The sequence below is a fragment of the Ambystoma mexicanum genome, chromosome 4p, assembly GCF_040938575.1.
Source record: "Ambystoma mexicanum isolate Mex_15411 chromosome 4p, UKY_AmexF1_1, whole genome shotgun sequence".
In the NCBI taxonomy this organism is placed as follows: domain Eukaryota; kingdom Metazoa; phylum Chordata; class Amphibia; order Caudata; family Ambystomatidae; genus Ambystoma; species Ambystoma mexicanum.
In genome coordinates this window covers 801,057,455-801,076,768 of record NC_090927.1, presented here as the reverse complement: position 1 = coordinate 801,076,768, position 19,314 = coordinate 801,057,455, and the positions used below count along the sequence as shown (strand labels likewise).

The window sequence follows — 19,314 nt, the reverse complement described above, 5'->3', positions numbered from 1 at the left end:
TTCCAAGCCAAAAGACTCCCCTTTTATTCAGTTCTCTCCCTTTCATTCCAGTCTAGCTGTCAGTCACCCAACAGGGTGGCTGTCCTTGCCAGTCAGCCAGCCAATCATCAGAGTGCTTTTGGCTCTCCTAGGAGTCTTAAGCACAGGGAGTTTCTGGCACCTCCCTCACTTCCTGCCTACGCCAGACACCCTGGAGCCAGAGGCGGGCTTCACTTGTGAATCCCGCCAAAGACAACACGAACAAAGGGACCATGCAGAGTAAATTTCAAGAAGGACCTTTCCACAAAGAAATGGCATCAAAAAGAAGTAGGGCCATTTTGATAAAAATGGCACCCTTGTGTGCTTTACTGCAGCTGCGAATGCAGCCTGCGGTAAATGCACACCACAGTAGTAAAAACGAAACCACTGCCACCAGCCATTCTGTGAGGAACGGGTAACATAAAAATGTTACATGAGAAGCTAGACAAAAGGGATACTAGGTAACCCCCTCCAGCGCCCTATTGTAAGATAGTGTGTGCTGGGTCTAGAAAGTTACGAATGTAAGTAAAGTCAATTTCACTTTACTGCTCTGGGAAACAGTAGTTTATGCCAGAGAAGGTATTTAATCCTTGGGAAATCTGAAAGACTTCCCTGTGCCACTGCACTGAAAGTGCTGTGTGACAAATGTAAAAGATGCCTAATGGAGTTTGTCAGGCTCCATACCCAAAAAGAAACTCAAAGCTCAGAAATCACATTAAAATACATGAGTGTGGAAAAAGGGTCTCCCTCTCTCCAGGTTAAAAACAATCCAAAGTCCTCAAAATACAGCAAAGTTGCTGGGGTTCTCCAAGGTAGAGGGAATTGATACATTTCTGAGAACTCTCCCTAAAAACACACTATACAGCAAACAATTGTTTCAAGGCGCATCGAGACAAGGTGGGGTAGAATGGGAAGAGGGAAGGGGTAAAAGCAAGAGTCTTAAAGGGCTTTGAAACATTTGGAACATGCTAGTGCTATAGCATTAGAGCAGGGGAGAGGTGGGGAGGGAAGGGTAGGAGAGGTAAAATGCAAAACAAGTTGAAAAAGTGCAGATGTACAAATAGTTAAGCTGCAATTTTAAAAAGCAGATCAGTGACTGCAGTCTGGAAAGTCTACGCCATATGGCATGAGGGACTACATCAGGCAAGCAGAACAAGCGGTTATGACCAGACGGGTATGAATAAATGCAGACTGGAAAAGCTGTGCCTTGTGGAGCAAGGGGCTACTGGAGCTCAAGACGGGTAGAGCACATAATCATTACATCAATGAATCTAGCAGCAGAAATACTTTAGTGCGACAAGTCAATCGGTGGATGCAGGTAGGTCCTGCCCTACGGCCACTTTTACTACCTTTAACTAAAAATAGAAAACCCACACTTAGAACCATGTTCCTCTGCTTTCACTCACACAGCTCCATGGATCCGTTTAGACCATTGGTGCATGTTGTACCACAGAAGGAAACTACTATTATAGCTGCCTAATTGATGGAAGTAAACATATATTTGAATGTGCATGAATAACTAGATGCAAAGAAATGGTTGTTACAAAGCCATTTTCGTTTTCCAGCTAAAACCTATTTGAACACGGTTATGAAAAAATTCTTCCATTGGGAATTGGATTTACAGTTTTACTCCCTAAAATATCATTTTACTCCCAACTTTAAAAACGGGAGTAAATTGCTCCCACATCCAAATGTTATCTGGAGCACTGGGTAGATCGATGCAAAGCACAGCTAGGTATCCAGGTCCATCGGTGGTTGCAGGAAGGTGAAATGCATGGCACTGCACAGGATGGGAGTGGCCATGCAAGGCGAACGGAGGGGGAAGAATGCAAGATGAGGTCAGGGCTGTAGTGCAAAACACAGCACAGGCTGGGACTGCCCAAACCGGGGGTTACAGCTGAAGGAAGAAACTGGGGAAGGAGCAAGAAGTAGGAACAGGGCTGAGCGGGACCATACAGCAATAGCTGCTTGGTTACACAGGGAAGGTACAGAATGGCTGGGGGGGGGGGGATGGGGTGCGGGGGGGGCTGTACGTAAGCAGTCTTAAGTATGGAGGTTGCAGAGAAGGTTTAATGGCAGGCACATGGGCGAGATGCATTTGAACCAAAGGTTTCAGTGCACCACATTGGGAAAGGAACACAAAGACAAGTATTAACTCAAAGATTGTTTTAGTTCTGTATGAAGCAGATCAGGAGAAGCAACACCCAATTATACACTTTAAGAATAACACAAGGTTATTCAGGACAGGTAGACCCTATTGGTAAGCTTTTACTCATTCAGTTAAGCAATGTTAAAACAGTACCAACACTTATTACTTATTTAGAAGTGGAGTCTTCCTGTTCAAAGCAACTTATATAATTTATTAGAGGGGCACAGTGCAACTCGAAAGGTACAGAGAAACTTAATGACACTTTGTAACGTCTTCCTTCACGGAGATAGTTACCACACCAACTTCTTAGCAAGTAAGTACTGTTATACTTGCTATGCTTTCAAAGAAGAATCCTTTGTTATCCAGTCCTCCCCTAGTCTACTGCGTTAGTTTTCTCAGAGGCAGATACACTAGTGGTCTAGGTGTCAGCTGTAGGCAGGTTGAGATGGGGTTCAGTTGCAGGAAAGTCATAGTTCCAGAGCATATTTTCTTTAACAAGTAAATATTCAGGGACTTCTGAGAAGATTCCTTATATGCGTTACAGCTTAGACCTGGGCAAGTGGTATGGGCAAACTCCCAACCACACATCACTCACTCAGCCTCACAGGATGCACACCAGACCCAAGGTAAGTATTACCCAAGCCCACACAGTACCTTAGGAGAAATGAAGAGCTTCTGGGTGGGTTCCTTCAGGATGCAGCAGCACAGGACCCTGTCCATCGATTCTTCGTCAGAAGACGAACTGGACGGGAACTTGCAGTAGTCGTTGGAGGAGGTTTCCAGCAGAGATTTCTTCACAGATTCTCGCGTCTCTGTGGATGTGGCGCCTTTTTATAGCAGCCTCGGTTCAGCAGGAGTCCACCAAAGTTTCAGCTGGATTCAGTCCACCATGCACTGCACTCAGGCTCGAGGTCCCAGGGTATTGGTGGTTTGGAGCCCAGCAAGGTCGCAGCATGTCGGAGAGCTCAAAATGTAGGTCTTCCTGAGTCTAGTGGATCCCACAAGCCTCTTGGTAGGAGTCATCGAATTCAGGACCCCCAGGTTGATTGAAAGGAAGGGTTGCATCAGGCTGCAGTCGCTGGAAATCCCGACAGATGTCTTTTCTTGATCTTATCTCTGGTTTCAGCTCCAGTGGTCGACTTGTCACCAGCTTCCAGAGTATTTATCAGCAACTACTGCTAAAGTTCTGCAATCTCTCCCTGCAGTTTACAGAAAGGGACGGACTGGCTGTCCTATCAGGACAGCCAGCCTCCCACTGGGAGTTGGTTCCTCTCAGGCAAGGTGGAAGACAAAGGGCTGCAGAGTTTTGGACTCCTCCCTCGCTTCTTGCCTTCTCAGGCACTCAAACATGGCCAGGGAATACAAAGGATTCCTGCCGAAGACCAAACTTCCACTGAGGTCATTCCCACCCAGAACGGCAGGGGAAGACTTCAGAAATAACAAGAATATTTAAAAATGTCGAAAAAGACTGAATCCACCATTCTAGGAGAATGGTGGCCCTTCTGTGCATTAACAAGGCTGAATTAACAGCCTGCGAGTAATACCCTGGAGTACGACTAAAACATCACTAAGGTTAAACTACTGCCGCCAGCCATTCTTGTACACCTGCAGTTGTAACAATGCTACAGGTAAGTAACGAAGGGATACATTGTATCCCCCCAGCACACCACATGAGTGCTGGCTCACGATATAAAATGTAAAGGGGATGAAAATCCCTCTTTACCCTTTGGGAACAGTAGTTCACTCACATACTTGAAATTAACAGGGAAGCCCAAAGGGGCAACCCAGCCTAAACCCAAAAGTTATAGGAAACTATAGCTCCAATCATACACTATGAAGGGACATAAAAAGGTCACCCATAAAGAGTTTAAAGACTATAGGGAAAATAATCCAATCAAATGGTTCTGGCGTTGACACAGGTCAGGAAGATTTATCACATTATTGAAAATCTTATCTAAGAGCAACGTTCACGTACATTGTTTATATACCATTGGTGGCAATTTGTAAGCAGCAACTTGAGTTCAGGCCACACAATCGCACAACACTGTTGTATGGATAGTCGTGCACAAACTAATTTGCAAACGAGAAACAGTCTTAAAACATTTATTCACAACGGTCCATTCAGCTATCCGCCACCTTCTTCAGGTACTGCTTGCCAGTCTATGCTTATTCTGTGATTCTAAGCAGACAAATTCCCAGAAGGCAAACATTACATGCATTGTAATAGTCTTTCGAATGGATTGTGTCCTCCAACGTATTCCTCATCTTGGATGTATTCCATACAGCTTTAGCTGCTTCAGAAATGTTTTCTCGGCAGAGGGCGCCGTGCATCGATGTTGTCGATGGTCCCATGAAGGCCTCAGTCAGGATTCAAAAAGTGTAAATCCTGCGGTTCGAAAATGTCCATCACGGACCCGCACCGGGTATGTCTGGTGTCTCGGGGAAGGCCACGACATGGAAGCCTGTACAAAGTGTCAGGCAATGACGGGGAAGGCCTTGCGAGAGAGGAAGGGAAAACTGCAGGTAGGTTGTAAACCCGACCGAAAAGCCTTTAGCGTTGAGGTCCCGTGAGGAGAAATCTCCTCGATGCGAAAGGCATCGGTCTAGGTCCCAAAGCGATTCTCATCGCTCTTCGTCCAAAAAAAAAACACGACCGGTCCCCTTCCACCTCGTCCTCGGACGAATCCCCAAAAAGAATGAAATGCCCCACAAAACATTCTTCCACAGAAGAGTGGGAAGCATTCAGGGTAATAATTATGGAGATGTTTGAAAAAGCGAAGCCTCGGTCCGCGCCTTCTTCGGAAGCTGGCCGGGAGCGTTATTCAGACACTTGCGCGCCCTCGAGCACGGGTGATCGAAGGAGGAAGGATCGGGAACCTTCCAGGATGCCGAGTGAAAGACTGCTCGAGTCAACCATTCGAGGTCACCGACACCATCTGAAACCCGACGCACCTCAAAGGGCAAGTCTTCGAAGAGCGTCTCGATGCCCTCGAAGCCAGCTCCGTGGACGACCACTATTTCGCCGACGCCTTTGTCGACCCCAAAGCCGTCGGCGCCAAATATTCCAAAGGCTCCAACTCAGCTAGAGAGAAGGCTGCAAAGGCTGTAATGCCTTCAGGTTCCACTGATGCACCTCTCCCACCTCTCCCAGAAAAGGTTTTTTAAACCTCTTCCAAGGAAAGAATTTTTCAAATCCTTAACTTCAATATTTGAAGAACAGGAGAGAGCTGATGGGAATGTTCCTTTTGGACTGGAATATGGCACCCCAAATGTCCCAGAATGCCTGATTTCTGAGGAAAGCAGGATGAGGGACCTGATAGAAACCTTACATAATGCAAGTGGCATTGATACTTCGCCTGAAACAGATTTTGGCAGGCCAGAAAAGGTGGTCGAATATTTAGGATGGGCTAGACCACCAACTCAATTCATCCAGGATGTTCTGACCGATATATTGGATTATGGTCCCACCGAAGATCTGATTTTACCCTTCCATGTAGCCTTGCAAAATAGGGGGGCCAAAAATTGGGAGAGACCGGCTTCTATTCCTCTGGTGAATAAATCCCTTACTTAAAAATACCGCCCTTCCAGTAGTGACCCCGGCTATCTGTCTAAACAACCCACTCCAAGAGTCTGGTGGTCCAGGCAGCCACAGCTTCAAATAAGGTGGCATACCCTTATATCCCTCCGGATAGGGACGACAAGCGTGTGGATGGTTGGGCACGCAAGGTATTTTCAGCTGGGAGTATGGCGTTAAAAATCAGCAATTCCACATGTGCCTTGGCAAAATTTTCATACACTCTGTGGGAGTACATTGCAATGGCGGCGGGGCACATACCAGAAGGGGATGAAAGGGAAGGATTCCTAGCCATTGTTAAAGATGGAAAGGAGGCCGTGCAGGCATCCCTTCAGTCTGCATTGGACACTGCAGATGTTGTGAGCAGGTCCATGGGCACTAGCACAGTAATGCACAGATTTGCGTGGTTACGGAAGTCTAGTTTCGCACCAGACGTGCAAAACAGTCTTCTGAACATGCCCTTTGATGGGTCTCACCTTTTTTGGCAACAAGGCTGACGAGAGCCTTGAGAGGTTGCAGACCTCAAAAGCAGCTGCCAAGTCTTTAGGACCTGCTATTAGACAACCTCAGCCTTTTCGTGCGTCGGAACAATCTTGGAAGGGACGATCCTATTGTTACTATTACTCATATGGAAAGGCGAGAGGATTGGCCAGTCAAAGGGGCAAGAGAAGGGCCACTCGCGGTGGACGAGGAAAACTTGCAAAGCCAGCTCCAGCTGCAGCCTCTTTGCCATCAGCGGCCGAAGCAACCGCCACAAAACCACTTTGAGGACTTGCATCACAAGACCTTTGTGGGAGGCAGGCTGTCGCAGCATCTGCAAGAATGGCGAGCCATTACTTCAGATGTTTGGGCTCTAGAAATAATAGTCCAAGGTTACTGCCTTCCTTTTCTAACTCAACCTCAAAGCAATCCACCAGGGAGACACCCTTTGAAGTTTTCAGACCGCTCCTACAGCAGGAAGTTCTAACCCTGCTGGAGAAAGGTGCTATAGAGTCCGTACCTGTAGCGGAGACGAACAAGGGATGGTACTCCCCTTACTTTTTTATCCCCATAAAGGACGGAGGACTGAGACCCATCTTGGACTTGAGAGGCTTGAACAAGCTCCTCAGGAAGGACAAGTTCAAGATGGTTACTCTTTCTCAGATCCTTCAGGCCCTGCAACTTCAGGATTGGTTGGTGTCATTGGACCTCCAGGATGCTTATTTTCATGTGCCGATTCATCTCAAGCACAGCAAATACCTTAGGTTCGTAGTTGGTGACTCACACTATCAGTTTTGAGTCCTGCCATTCGGATTGACCTCCGCCCTGAGGGTCTTTACCAAGTTAATGGTAGTGGTGGCAGCGCACCTCAGGAGAGCGGGGATTCACATCTACCCCTACCTGGACGATTGGTTGATCAGGGCACGTTCTGCCGAACAAGCACTGGATCATCTGAAAGTCACCTGCCACTTTCTCCACAGACTGGGCATCTCCCTCAATTTCAAGAAGTCACAAATGACCCCTTCCCAACAGCTTCAATACATAGGGTCTGTATTAGACACATCCTTGGGCAAGAGCTCGCCTCCCAAGTTGAGGGCTCCAGACATTCTTCAGATGGTTTCCAAAATGCCCAAAATCTCCAGGCCTACGACTTAATGTTGCTCGGCCTCATGGCAGCCTGCATCTTCCTAGTGCCAGAGGCACGCTTAAGGGTGAGATCCCTTCAATGGGCTCTAAAGACTCAATGGTCCCAGTTCTCAGGTCAAATGACGGATTTTCTTCAGATTCCGAACAAGGTCCGGTAGTATCTTCTGTGGTGGACTTGCACAGAGAATATCCTAAAAGGAGAACAGTTTTGGCAACCATGTCCGGAGATTACAGTAGTGACGGATGCCTCACTCCTGGGGTGGGGAGCTCATGCCAACGATCTGACAATCAGCAGTCGTTGGTCTCCATCGGAGTCCAAACTACACATCAACCTTTTATTGCTGAAAGCAATCAGACTAGCGCTGAAGGCTTTTCTGCCATCTGTCAGAGGAAACATTTTCCTGATGACAGACAACAACAGTGGCCATGCATTGTCTAAACAAGAGGTGGTTTAGGGTCACTACCTCTGTGCAGAGCGGCAATGCAGCTCTGGTATTGGGCAATTCAAGAAGGAATCTCCTTAACGGCAGTTCATCTAGCCGGGGAGGAGAATATGACAGAGGATGCTATGAGCAGGCAGAGCACGCTGTCCCACGAGTGGGAACTGGCTCAGGAAGTCATTCAAGAGATCTTCGCCCTTTGTGGAAACCCTCAAGTAGACCTATTTGCGACCGGAATCAACCGAAAGTGCGAACGGTATTGCTCAAGGGAATTTCCCCCGAGAGGAACCCTAGGGGACGCGTTTGTGGTGGAGTGGAACTTCCCACTATTATACGCATTCCCTCCGATTCCCGTCATTCCTCAGGTCATCGGGAGATTGAGACGGTTCGGAAACCGCATGATCCTAATTGCCCCGGATTGGGCCAGGAGAACGCGGTACCCTGACCTTCTAGACATGTCCATCTGCCCTCCGTTACATCTTCCTCAGATAGAGGACCTTCTCTCACAAATGGAGTGCCAGGTTCTCCATCCAGAGGTCAAGATTCTCAACCTTCATGCTTGGTATCTGAAAGGCTGAGATACAAGGATTGGGACCTTCCAGATGACGTCATGGAGGTGTTGCTTTCGGCACGAAGGCCAGCAACAAAATCTCTATACCGTTGCCGTTGGAAAAAGTTTTGCAACTGGTGCTGAGAAAAGAATGTTGATCCTTTTCCATGTTCCATTCCGGAAGTGTTGTCCTTCCTCTTGTCCCTAGCACATCGAGGTCTAAATGTTGGGACCATTAACAGACAACAACAGATATTGCAGCGCTTTCCATTTTCAAGCGCTCGTCAGAATGCTCATATTTCAAAATTCCTTTAATGGTACAATTCTTAAAATGACTCACCAATGTGTTTCCTCCTTACCCATTCCAAGTACCAATTTGGGATCTTAATCTGGTTCTAAAATTCTTAATGTGTGCCCCTTTTGAACCTTTGCACACTTGTCCATTACGATTACTAACATGGAAAACTGCTTTCGTAGTTGACTTAACATCTGCACGAAGAGCGAGCGAATTTGCAGGCACTGTCTTCTGGGCCACCCTATACTGTGTTCCATAGGGACAGAGTGGTATTAAGGGTTAAACCCTCATTTTTACCTAAAGTTGTGTCTGATTTTCATTTAAATCAGAAAATTGTTATACCCGCATTCTACCCTCCACCTCATCCTAGTAAGGAGGAAAGATTGCACAGGTTGGACCCGAGAAGAGCTCTAAGCTTTTACATTTCTGGGCTTTCCAAGCTTAGAGTGGATAATCAACTTTTCATTGGCTACGCCGGAAGGAAATTGGGTCAATCGGTGTCAAAACAAACCATATCACGTTGGATTGTGCTTTGCATTTCAGAATGCTACCTATTGGCGGAAAAAGACCCACCAGAAGGCTTAAGGGCCCATTCCACCAGAGGCATTGCCTCTTCGACAGTGTTACGCTCACCTGGATTTCACGGGCGTCGAACGAAGCTGGACTGCTGCGGCCTCCACCAGTGTGACTCGTAGCGAAGTGATATCTACTGCACTTGCCCTCTCAGTTTCGTCTGCCTGGCCCGCAAGAATATTTTCCTAAAAGCAGTAAAGGGGATTAGCCACCCGTGGTAGAGAGGTTACACTAACACTATTTACCCTGAAAACTTCCAGTATAAAGTCTCACCTCATTGTTTGGAAGGATGAACTCTCCATCCTGCGTTACTTCACTGATCCAAAGGTATTTGGCAGAGTACCACACAACAATGACTCCGAGGTAAGTAGTGTGTAAACCGAATGTATAGTTCTTTTAGAGTTCAAATGTCTGTTAATTCGCTCTTGCTCCTTTCATACCTTTTCCCTTGCAGCGTGATCCAAGGAGTGAGTTCGCCTCGATGCATGAAGGTAGCGCTTAGGTAAGAGTCAGTTTGTACCAAGCACTGTCTAGCAAGTAATATTGTTCCAAATGTCATTAACCAATAGTTCTCCATCTTCTTTGCGGGTGCGGCGCCTTGCCGAAAATGTCTAACGTAGGATGGTGACCAGCGATACCTCGAGCGGTAAATTTCCGAGTAAGTATCTTGCAGTAAGTTAAAGAACGTCTTTGGCAGAACCCCGCTCACCTTTTGTTTGTTCTTGTCTTTTCAGATGATGTTTCGGGCGGCGATTCAACGGGTGCTGCGCCGGGTCGTGTAGTTGCTCCGAAGACTGGTGAGTATGGCGCAGCGCTGCAGCTGGCAATGCTAAGCAGTTTATTTTAATGTCTTTTTCCTTTATCCACAGGTGCGGCTGCTCCAGGAAAAGATGATGACCAAATGGAAATCGCCTTGTTCTAACCATCTCTTCTTTCCTTTCCTCTAGGTTCGGCTCCGGACACAAGACAGGTGTGGCTGTAGACTGGATGCTGGACTGCAGACACGGTGAGCGTTACGCTGCTAAGATGCAGAATAACGCGAAGCGTGTGCTGCTCTTCGGGCGTGGTTTAAATAGCATCAAAAAAGTAGTTCCCAGGTAAGAAGTTCCAGTACCACACCCAAGCAGCAAAATTGTTCCTAAAGGAAAGAAGTCCCTTCATGGCCTCATGATGGCCTGTTACATGAGTTCTTTGCAGGATGACCTGCATAGTTTAAAGTTGGCAATATGAGCCTGGCGCCTATGGCGCCAGGACTGAACCCATATAAGCCCCTAGGTGGGGTTTTGTGAATTCCTGTGTCGTCTTGGGTGCCTGTTCCCTGGACAGATGACCTTGTTCCGGATGTCTGGTAGCAGGCATCGTGGCAGACAGCCCTTCAAAGAGGTGTTCCCACAACATCCATTTGTGAAGCAGCAACTTGGTCATCGCTGCACGCTTTCAACATTCTATAGTCTGGATGCTTCCCAGTCTAAGGATGTGAATTTTGGCAAAGCAGTGCTATATTCTGCCATATAATGGTATAAAAAATCTACTCCCTCCTCCAGAGATTTTTCTATATTGCTTTGGGAGTCTATCTAAGATGGGGAATACATTGGAGGACACAATCCATTCGAAGAAAAAGTTACTTACCAACTGGTAACGTTCTTTCGATTGGATGTTCCTCCAACGTATTCCTCATCGCCCTCCCATCCTACCCCTCTGTAGATTTTCTGGGCTATTGCCACTTCAACTCTCGCAAGGCTAATACCGGACTACCGGCACAGTCTACACAGTAGAGCAAGAGGGGGAAAAACAGAACTGAGGCCAACTGGCGCCACACGTGCTACTTTTATACCCGATGACGTCACCCTTGACAGAGGTATTCAAGGGACCATTGACTCGACGACATCGACGCACGGCGCTCTGTGCCGAGAAAAATTTTCCAAAGCAGCTAAAGCTGGATGGAATACATCTAAGATGAGGAATATGTTGGAGGAACATCCAATCGAAAGAACGTTACCAGTTGGTAAGTAATTTGTTCTTCTGTGGGTTGTATCTGCTTTGAAATCGCATGCACCCACACTCCCATCAGGGGAGCTATAGGCACAGTTTTTTTGTTTAAAAAAAAATAAAGTTAAAACTTGTTCTCATACCTCTGGACAGAAAAATACACAATGTAGGGGAGGTTGATGCATGGGTAACTGTACACGCAGGTTAGGGATTGTTACAGGATCAGCCCTGTAGACTTCTTTGAATTCAGAAACGAAACCAGATGTAATACTCTGCACCAACCACTGGACATTGGCTTATGTATAGCATGTGATTCTAAGCATGTACATGTCACCGAAGGACTATTAAAATGTAAGTAATGTTGTCTTATTGTGGGGACATTGCCTTATTTTTAATGTTGGCCTCCATAGTGATCCCCAAGACTTGTTTGTATACCAGTGTATAAACTTTGCAGAAGTGTTTTTATGTTCACACTAGGGTTAATAATTTGCTTCTTGGCTCGTTTTACAGAACAAAAGTGCCTTTTTATGCGGTGTAATGAAAACGTACAGGCAAAGGGAAAAACAGGGGACCAAAGTGGCAGACTCTAGCAAAGGCCCAGATGAATCCAAAATCAAGGTCAGTTCAACTTCATTCACTTATTTACACTCCCTGCCTCAAAACTCTTGCAGTACTGGCAAGTGACAGAACTGGAAGGGACTACACTAAAGCATAGCTTGCACAGCATGAACTGTTTTTGTAACATACTCAGGAATTTGGCACGTGATCCTATATCTTAGAATGCATGCTGCTCGATACCCCATCACATGCTCCATGCAATTTATCACTTTGTGCATAAAATGTAAATGCTGCATTCTACACAGCGCATGATTGTGTGGTGTTTCTGTGAGACTATGGCTTGGAATTGTAATTATGCCAATTAAGTGAGTTTTAGGTGCCATCTGTAATCTGAAACACTGGTAAATGTGCCTCCTAGTGTTGTTTCAAAGCAGTCTTCAGAGGTAGTGGCTTAATTGCAGCTGTAAAAGTGATACTGGTGTAATAACATTTTCTCCAGCAGCGGATCTTTCATAGATTCACATGCTTGATTAGTCCAGACTGGGAATCCACAGGAATTTTAGTTTCTCCACTTCATTTTGGTCCTTTTTCTACCCAGCCAATGAGGTTGTGGGTCTTAAGCACCACCCCAAGCAACCATCTTCAGATTGTTTTCTGCAGTTTGACACTAGTGGGAGAAACTCAATGTCTCCCTGGCTGGTCCCCGGGGATCCATCATCCAGGTGGCCCGGACACTCATCGCTATTGGATCCAGTTCCTGGGGGTGGACCAGTGAGGGAGGATCATCTGGATGGGGGGGGGACCTTGGGGTGGAAGTGACACCGATGGGTGAGAAGCGGTATTCCCCTCCTTTCAACACTCCTTTCAACCCAACGCACACAAAAATTCATCTGAGACATGGGTATGGTGATTCACTTACGTCAATCCAGACATGCTGGTAAAGACTGAACTGTACTGCGTCGCACACAGGCGGAGCTATGGGTATGGGCATAGGTCACAACTAGAGAGATCCACAGGGACCAGTTTGCATCAGGCACAGGCGGGGATGTAGGGGCTGGCCTGAGTAACAACAAAGATAGTTGTAGAGACAAACTAGCGCAACATATGGACAGAGAGATAAGAGACAGCCTTGTCATGCTGAAACTAGATCACTGTAAGGAAGAAATGTGTCTAAATCTCGAAAGACGCGCAAAATGAGTGTGCATGTCTCCAGACAACCCTACTAAAACCTCATCCCTCTTCATACACCTTGCAAACCCTAACTAACCACAACCATACCTCTTAAACCACTGCAACCCGCACGCACTTCACAACACTGCAACAAGCAGCTCACCACACAGAGCCTTACACAACAGCACACAACGGACTACGACTGGATAGCACACCAAAAAGCTCAGCGAACAGTATTAACCAAACTGAAGCTGCCAACAGCATATCACAGCTCCCTTGCTCTTTCTCCAAACTTTGTCCTACTAACGTGCCCTAACCTACCGCCCTTTCTTTCAGATCCGCCAGAGTGCCAGCGGACCACTACGGTGGTGATAGTGTGCAGTATAAATATCCTTTAACATTAACATTTTCCCATCCTACCGCGCATGTCAAGTTTACACAAGGGAAGAGTATCGACACTCTCCCCCAAACCACAGAAGCCAAATGGATTTGACCCTCCCACCGTGGTTGGCACAGGCACCTGAATGTCAGAACTACAGATGGCCACATGGCAGCCAATGGGGGGGGGGGGGGGTAGTAAGAGGGATTAGGGAGAGGTATTGGATGGGGTGGGGTGGGGGGTAGAGTTAGGAAAACTGCAAAGAGGAGAAGGGAAAAACTTGTTGGGATAGGTAGTGGGGAGGGGGGGGAAGCACCCGGAAAGATCATATAAATATATCAATAACCTGACACACTTCCTGTGAACCTGCCCTATCCTGAGCCTTACTCTCCTGTACCCTGAACCTTTACCAGAACATGTTCCTATTCCCTATGGTCAGTGCAAACCTTAGTAGTTGTAACATACATGTTTAGCAAGCGGAATGAGAAATACTGGGCTATTCTCCCACAATGAATATACGAACACATGGCCCCAGGGGCAGGCGGAAAGCAAACCTAATAAGCGCTTGATTCAACTTCCCAGTATTAACATGGGCGTGCGTGCTTGTTCCTCCTCTGTCCTAACACGTGTTATGCAAGCACACACACACGTCCCAGCTGTACCCTCAATTCCCCCGTTTTCCTTCAAACACAAATACTCCTTAAAGTCTGTGCTCCCTCCTTACTGGAGCGTAATGGGTTTCATCCACACACTTTAGTAGAAAATAATGGCATAGCACACGCGTCACTTCGGAGCATATTTAATTTCCCAACCAAATGTTCATAACGTCATAGTGACGTGTGTTGTGTAATGCTTTGTTGTGTGTGATGTGCAATGTAAGGGGAGGAGATGTGTTGTGTATGGCTTGGCTTTGCAGAAGGAATGTGGTGATGTCATGTGGGGTGTTGATGTCTGAGTGTTGGTATGTGTGGGTGAAGGTTCTAGCCTTGGTCAGTTGGTTTGCCCTCTGCCTGGGTGATAGGACAGAAACACTGGCGGCCCATTAATGTAACTTAAATAAGGACTATGTAACTGCTTTTGAAGTTGTAATAAACCTAGCATGTCAACCTAAGAAGGCTGGGAGCTGCTTCGTAACGACTGCGACTACAGCAGCACACATCATACTTAGCTTTGTTGTCCGGGAGCCCCATGGGACTGCCTGGACCAGAAAACCTTCAGCGTTGGAAGCAGGGCACTCTGCTGATCGCCGCCGCACGGCCCGGAGTCTCCCAGCGCCTTCCAAGTCCTTCGGCTTGCCGCTCCTAGAACTCCGCTGAATACTTGCCGTCACTGCCTGTTCCTACAAAATAATCTGCACCTGGCACGGGCAGTTGACGTCTCTCATTATAGTCCTCTGTGGTAGCGCTTGAATGCGATTGACTACAGAATTGCCCCAAGTACTGCTGGGACTTGCATTTCCAGGGCTGCTTCAGTGTTGCACAGCCTTTCATTTGACCACAATGTGTTTTTCACGCTGCACAACCCTTTGTCTGCCCCCGCCCCTAATCCTGACAATGTAGGATATTCCAAAACACTGCCCACACCCCCTCTTGCCTGCACGAACACTTTTGCTCAACACGAAAGACAACGGACAAACACCAGAGCCATTTACCTGACTCTGTCATGATGCCTACCCCCGGGCATCCGGATCGAGTCCATCAGCCCCGGGAGCAGGCATCCAGATACTCATTCAAACCCCAACGGCCACGTCTGGGGGCTGTTTGGATTAAGTCCTGGCGCCATAGGCGCCAGGCTCATAGACTTTATTTACCTTATGCAGACCATGCTGCAAATTAGTCCAAGCCAACGTGAGGCCTGGATGGGACTATTTTATTACAGAGACTATTTTTTACTCAGGTGTGGTTCTGGGGAACTTCTTACCTGGGACTACTTTGCAGGCTATTTAAACCACGCCCGAACAGCAGCTCATGCTTCGTGTTATTCTGCATCCAGCAGCGTAACGCTCACCATGTCTGCAAGTCAGCATCCAGTCTTCTGCCACGCCCGCCTCGAATCCGGAGCTCCTAGACAAAAGGAAAAGAAAGGAGAAGAGGTTAGATCACGGACATTATTTGATTCCTTACCTGATTCCGGACCCAGCACATCTCCGAGCCTGGAAAGGACATTATTTCAGCATGCGTCGCTTCGCCAGCAGCAGCGCCGCGTTATACTCACCAGTCCACCGCATCTTTCAACTCGCCGCTGCCTCCATCATTTTCTTTGTCGAAACCCAGCACCTGGGGGGAAAACAAAAGGATTAACAAGGTGAGCCGAGAAAACCGACAATCTCTCTGCCACCATAGCCTTACCGGCTTTACCACCAGAGGTATCATCCTTTAATTTGCCGCTTCTTTCTATGCCGCACCTATAAAGGGAGAGAAAACAGCAAGTTAAACTCATGCAACTTTTACCGGACAGTGTTTGGTAATACAGACTCTAACCTGAACGCCATCAGCTGCCTCCAGGCAATATTCTTTTGGACCCAGCTGCAACCTAACGAGGGAATGGAACAAGAGTGAACATCGGACATATTGAACTCTTTGAACTTTATTGACACTGGAGTCAATATTCCTCCGGAACTCCTCCAGTACCTTCAAACCAGTGAAGTAACTGGTATCTACGCACCCCTGCATGCCATGCAGGATGGAGAGCTCATCATTTAAAAACATAAGGTCAGGTTACCAAGAGGGGATATCGGAGGTGATTAGTGGGGAGAACGAGAACAGTTGGGGGGGTGTGGGGCGGGGGGGCCCTCACTAAAGTCCACAGGTGGCTAAATCCCTTTCTACACTTGCAGGAGAATACTTCTACGAGTCCAGCAGACAAGATTATACGAGCCAGTCCAGACTGTCATATCTTCACTACGCATCACGTTGGTGGAGACCGCAGCTGTCCGGGTCCGATCGACGCCCCTGTGGGAACCAGGTGAGCGTAACGTGTCCCTATACAAGGGGTCAGGCAATTGACCAGAATCACACACACCCGACTGCCCTTTCCCTTCACGACAGAGATAAAAGGTGGAGCACAGGACGAGCAAGGCAGATCGCAGAGCTAACTCAGCAGTTCAAGAGAAGGAGAAATACGGCGCAAGTCGAGAGGATAACAAGGGGAGAAGTGACCTTGCCATTATCGACAGAGACCCGTGAAACCCCAAGAGAAAGAATTGTAAGACCGCAAACCATTGCCATTGTGTGTTGCAGCAGATGTCAACGGTACCGGGGCGCCTCCTCCGCTGACAGCCAAGCCGAGAAGAGGTGCATGGCCCAATGGTACCGGCCTTGGACTCTGCAGAAGAGAAAGCAAAGCAGTTAATTGCAGCCGGTGAGTTGGGGGGAGAGCCGATAAAGAAACCGAACTTCGTGAAACGAAAAATAGCCAATGGCTAATTTGAAATTTTTGAAAAGCGTAAAAGAGGGAAAACCAGCAACAGTGGAGTCGAGCAACATGTGGGTCTTCACTCGGGGAAACTCTGGGCGATTACCCAATTGTAGAGACTACCATAACCGGAAGGCCTTTGGAAATGGCAGATGAGGTCAGAGTGGTCATACATGGGTCTTGTAATATCCTGTGCACCGTCGAAAGTCTTTGACGACAGATGATTGGGACACTGAGGGAAATTAATCCTGCTTGGTGAAATGAGCGTATGAACAGTGTTACAAAGGTTGGCAAGAATGAACCCGGCAGAGAGGGATGCTAACGGGAAGGGGCGAAGCCTAAAGTCCCTATGAGCAGCATGTGCTTACTTTTTTCCTCTTCTTCATTTGAACATGTTCCTCGTCCCTCCGGCCGCGGAGGTGGCTTGGGCCTTCTTTTTCATCCTCACTTTACCTCCTCTCCTGCTTCTCTACCTACGTTTCCCTCCTTTTGAATTTATGTATAAAATCTTTAATTCTCCTCATTCTATTTCTTTCCTCATCATTTATTGCCCCCTGGAACTGTCGGCTCCTTCTTTGAGGGTTTTGATCTTCTTAGCCTCATTACCCCTAGCACTACTTTATTTGTACTTGGCGACTTCCATCTCCATCTCTCTTACCTCTCTTCTCCTATCCATCCTGGACTCCTACCTTCCCTTCCCATCCCCTCCCACTCATCACTCTGGCTCAACTATTGACTTCATTGTTAACTCCTCCTTCACTGCTTCTCCTATATCTACTCTACCGAACTATCTATCTGACCACGCTCTGCTCTCATTTTCACTCCCCCCCCCACCCCCAATCCTCCACCCTCTTTTTCCGGTGTGATCTTCGCAACTTCAACCCTTCTTTATTCCTCACATCCTGCTCTTCTTCCCCACCTCACAATTCTCTTCACTCTCCGCCTCTGATGCCTCTTCAACCCTCTCCTCCTCCCTCATTTCTACTCTCGATCTTCTCTACGCCTTCTCCCCGTTCTGCACTTCTCGCTGACCTGCACAACCTTGGCTTTCTCCTCACCTCTCCTCCATGCGCCGCCTTCTCAGGCGCCTTGAACGACTATGGCTCAAACACCCCACCCCCGCCAACCAATCTGCATACTTCTCCTATCATACTCTGACTCGTGCCTCAACTTCGCCAAACGCTCCTATTTCTCTGACCTTCTCCAAACTCAATCTTCCCACCCTCGCCGTATCTTTCAAACCTTATCCCGTCTCCTTTCTTCTTCAACCCCTGATCCCTCTAGCGCCGCGCCTCTTACTGCTTCTGATCTTGCCTCCTTCTCCAACAAAGTCCTCAATCTTTGCCAAACTTCGCTTTCCTCTCCTTACTCTTCTCCTCCACCCCCCCCTCCTCCTGCCTCCTCCATGTCTTCATTTCTTCCAGTCACTCAATCTGAAGTTACCCTACTACTCTCAAACTCATCCTACGGCTTCTCCTTCTGACCCCATTCCTACCCCCTCATTCCAAAAATCTACCCCCTCCTCATACCCTAGCTCAACTTTCTTCAATACCGGCCTCATGTCTTCCACTTTTCCAGCTCCTTCCAAGCACCCAACTATGATTCTTAAACTCAAAATAACCTTCAGCTAACCCCACCTTGCTTCCAACTATCATTCCATCCCTCTCCTACCCTTTCTCTCTAAACTTCTCGAACGTATTGTCTACTATCAACTTTCCTTTCGTCTCCAACCACTCTCTCCTGCCTGCCACTCAATCTGGTTTCCACCCTCTACTCTCCACTGAAAATGCCTTTACCTCTGTTCTCAACTCTCCTTTCCTCATGCCACACCAAACATTCCTCTATTCGTATTCTTCTCGACCTCTATTGCTTTTGACACAGTTGACCATACTCATTCTACTTAAATCTCTCTCCTCATTTGGCCTCAAAGACTGTCCTTCTATGATTCCCCTCTTTTCTCTCTAACCGTACCTTTGCCATCTCCTGGGGTGGCTTCGCCTCTCCCACCCTTCCTCTCAAGCATGGCTTCCCCAAGGTTCTGTCCTATGTCCTTTTTCTCTTTTCACTCCACGCGGATGATACCCAACACTTTCTCTCCTTCTCCTTCTCTCCTGACATCCACCAGAAGCTTTCTTCTTGCCTCTCTATTAAATCTTGGATGTCCTCATTTTCTTACTCTCAATACCGATAAAACAGAAGTCCTTTTCCTTCCTGCATGCACTCTCCCTCCTCCTTCTCCCTCTTTCGAGTGGATTGTGTCCTCCAACCTATTCCTCATCTTAGATGTATTGCATCCAGCTTTGCTGCTCTTCGGAATTTTTTTTGGCACAGGGCGCTGTGCGTCGATGTTGAGTCTATAGTCCCTCGAGGGCCTCCGTTGAGGGTGACGTCATCGGGTGTATAAGTAGCAAGCTCGGCGCCCATTGGCCTCAGTTCCGTTTTTCCGCAGTACGTTGCTTCGGACATTTGGCGCGCCTCGAGTCAGGAAATATAATGTTACGAGAAGAAATAATGTCCTAGTCATCGACGCCGACCACAACCCCGAGATCGGGTTTTAAGAAATGCAAGTCGTGCGGCTC

At 47.5% G+C, this 19,314-nt stretch overlaps 1 protein-coding gene across 4 annotated transcripts in view; it reads left to right on the top strand.

Moving 5' to 3' along the window:
- Positions 1–19,314, top strand: part of SYNCRIP (synaptotagmin binding cytoplasmic RNA interacting protein) — a 708,200-nt gene that overhangs the window by 131,837 nt on the left and 557,049 nt on the right. For all 4 annotated transcript variants that reach the window (XM_069606352.1, XM_069606353.1, XM_069606355.1 and 1 more), the window contains one exon: positions 11,725–11,832. In XM_069606352.1, the coding sequence (XP_069462453.1) occupies positions 11,725–11,832 (108 nt within the window). The remainder of the gene's footprint in view (positions 1–11,724; positions 11,833–19,314) is intronic.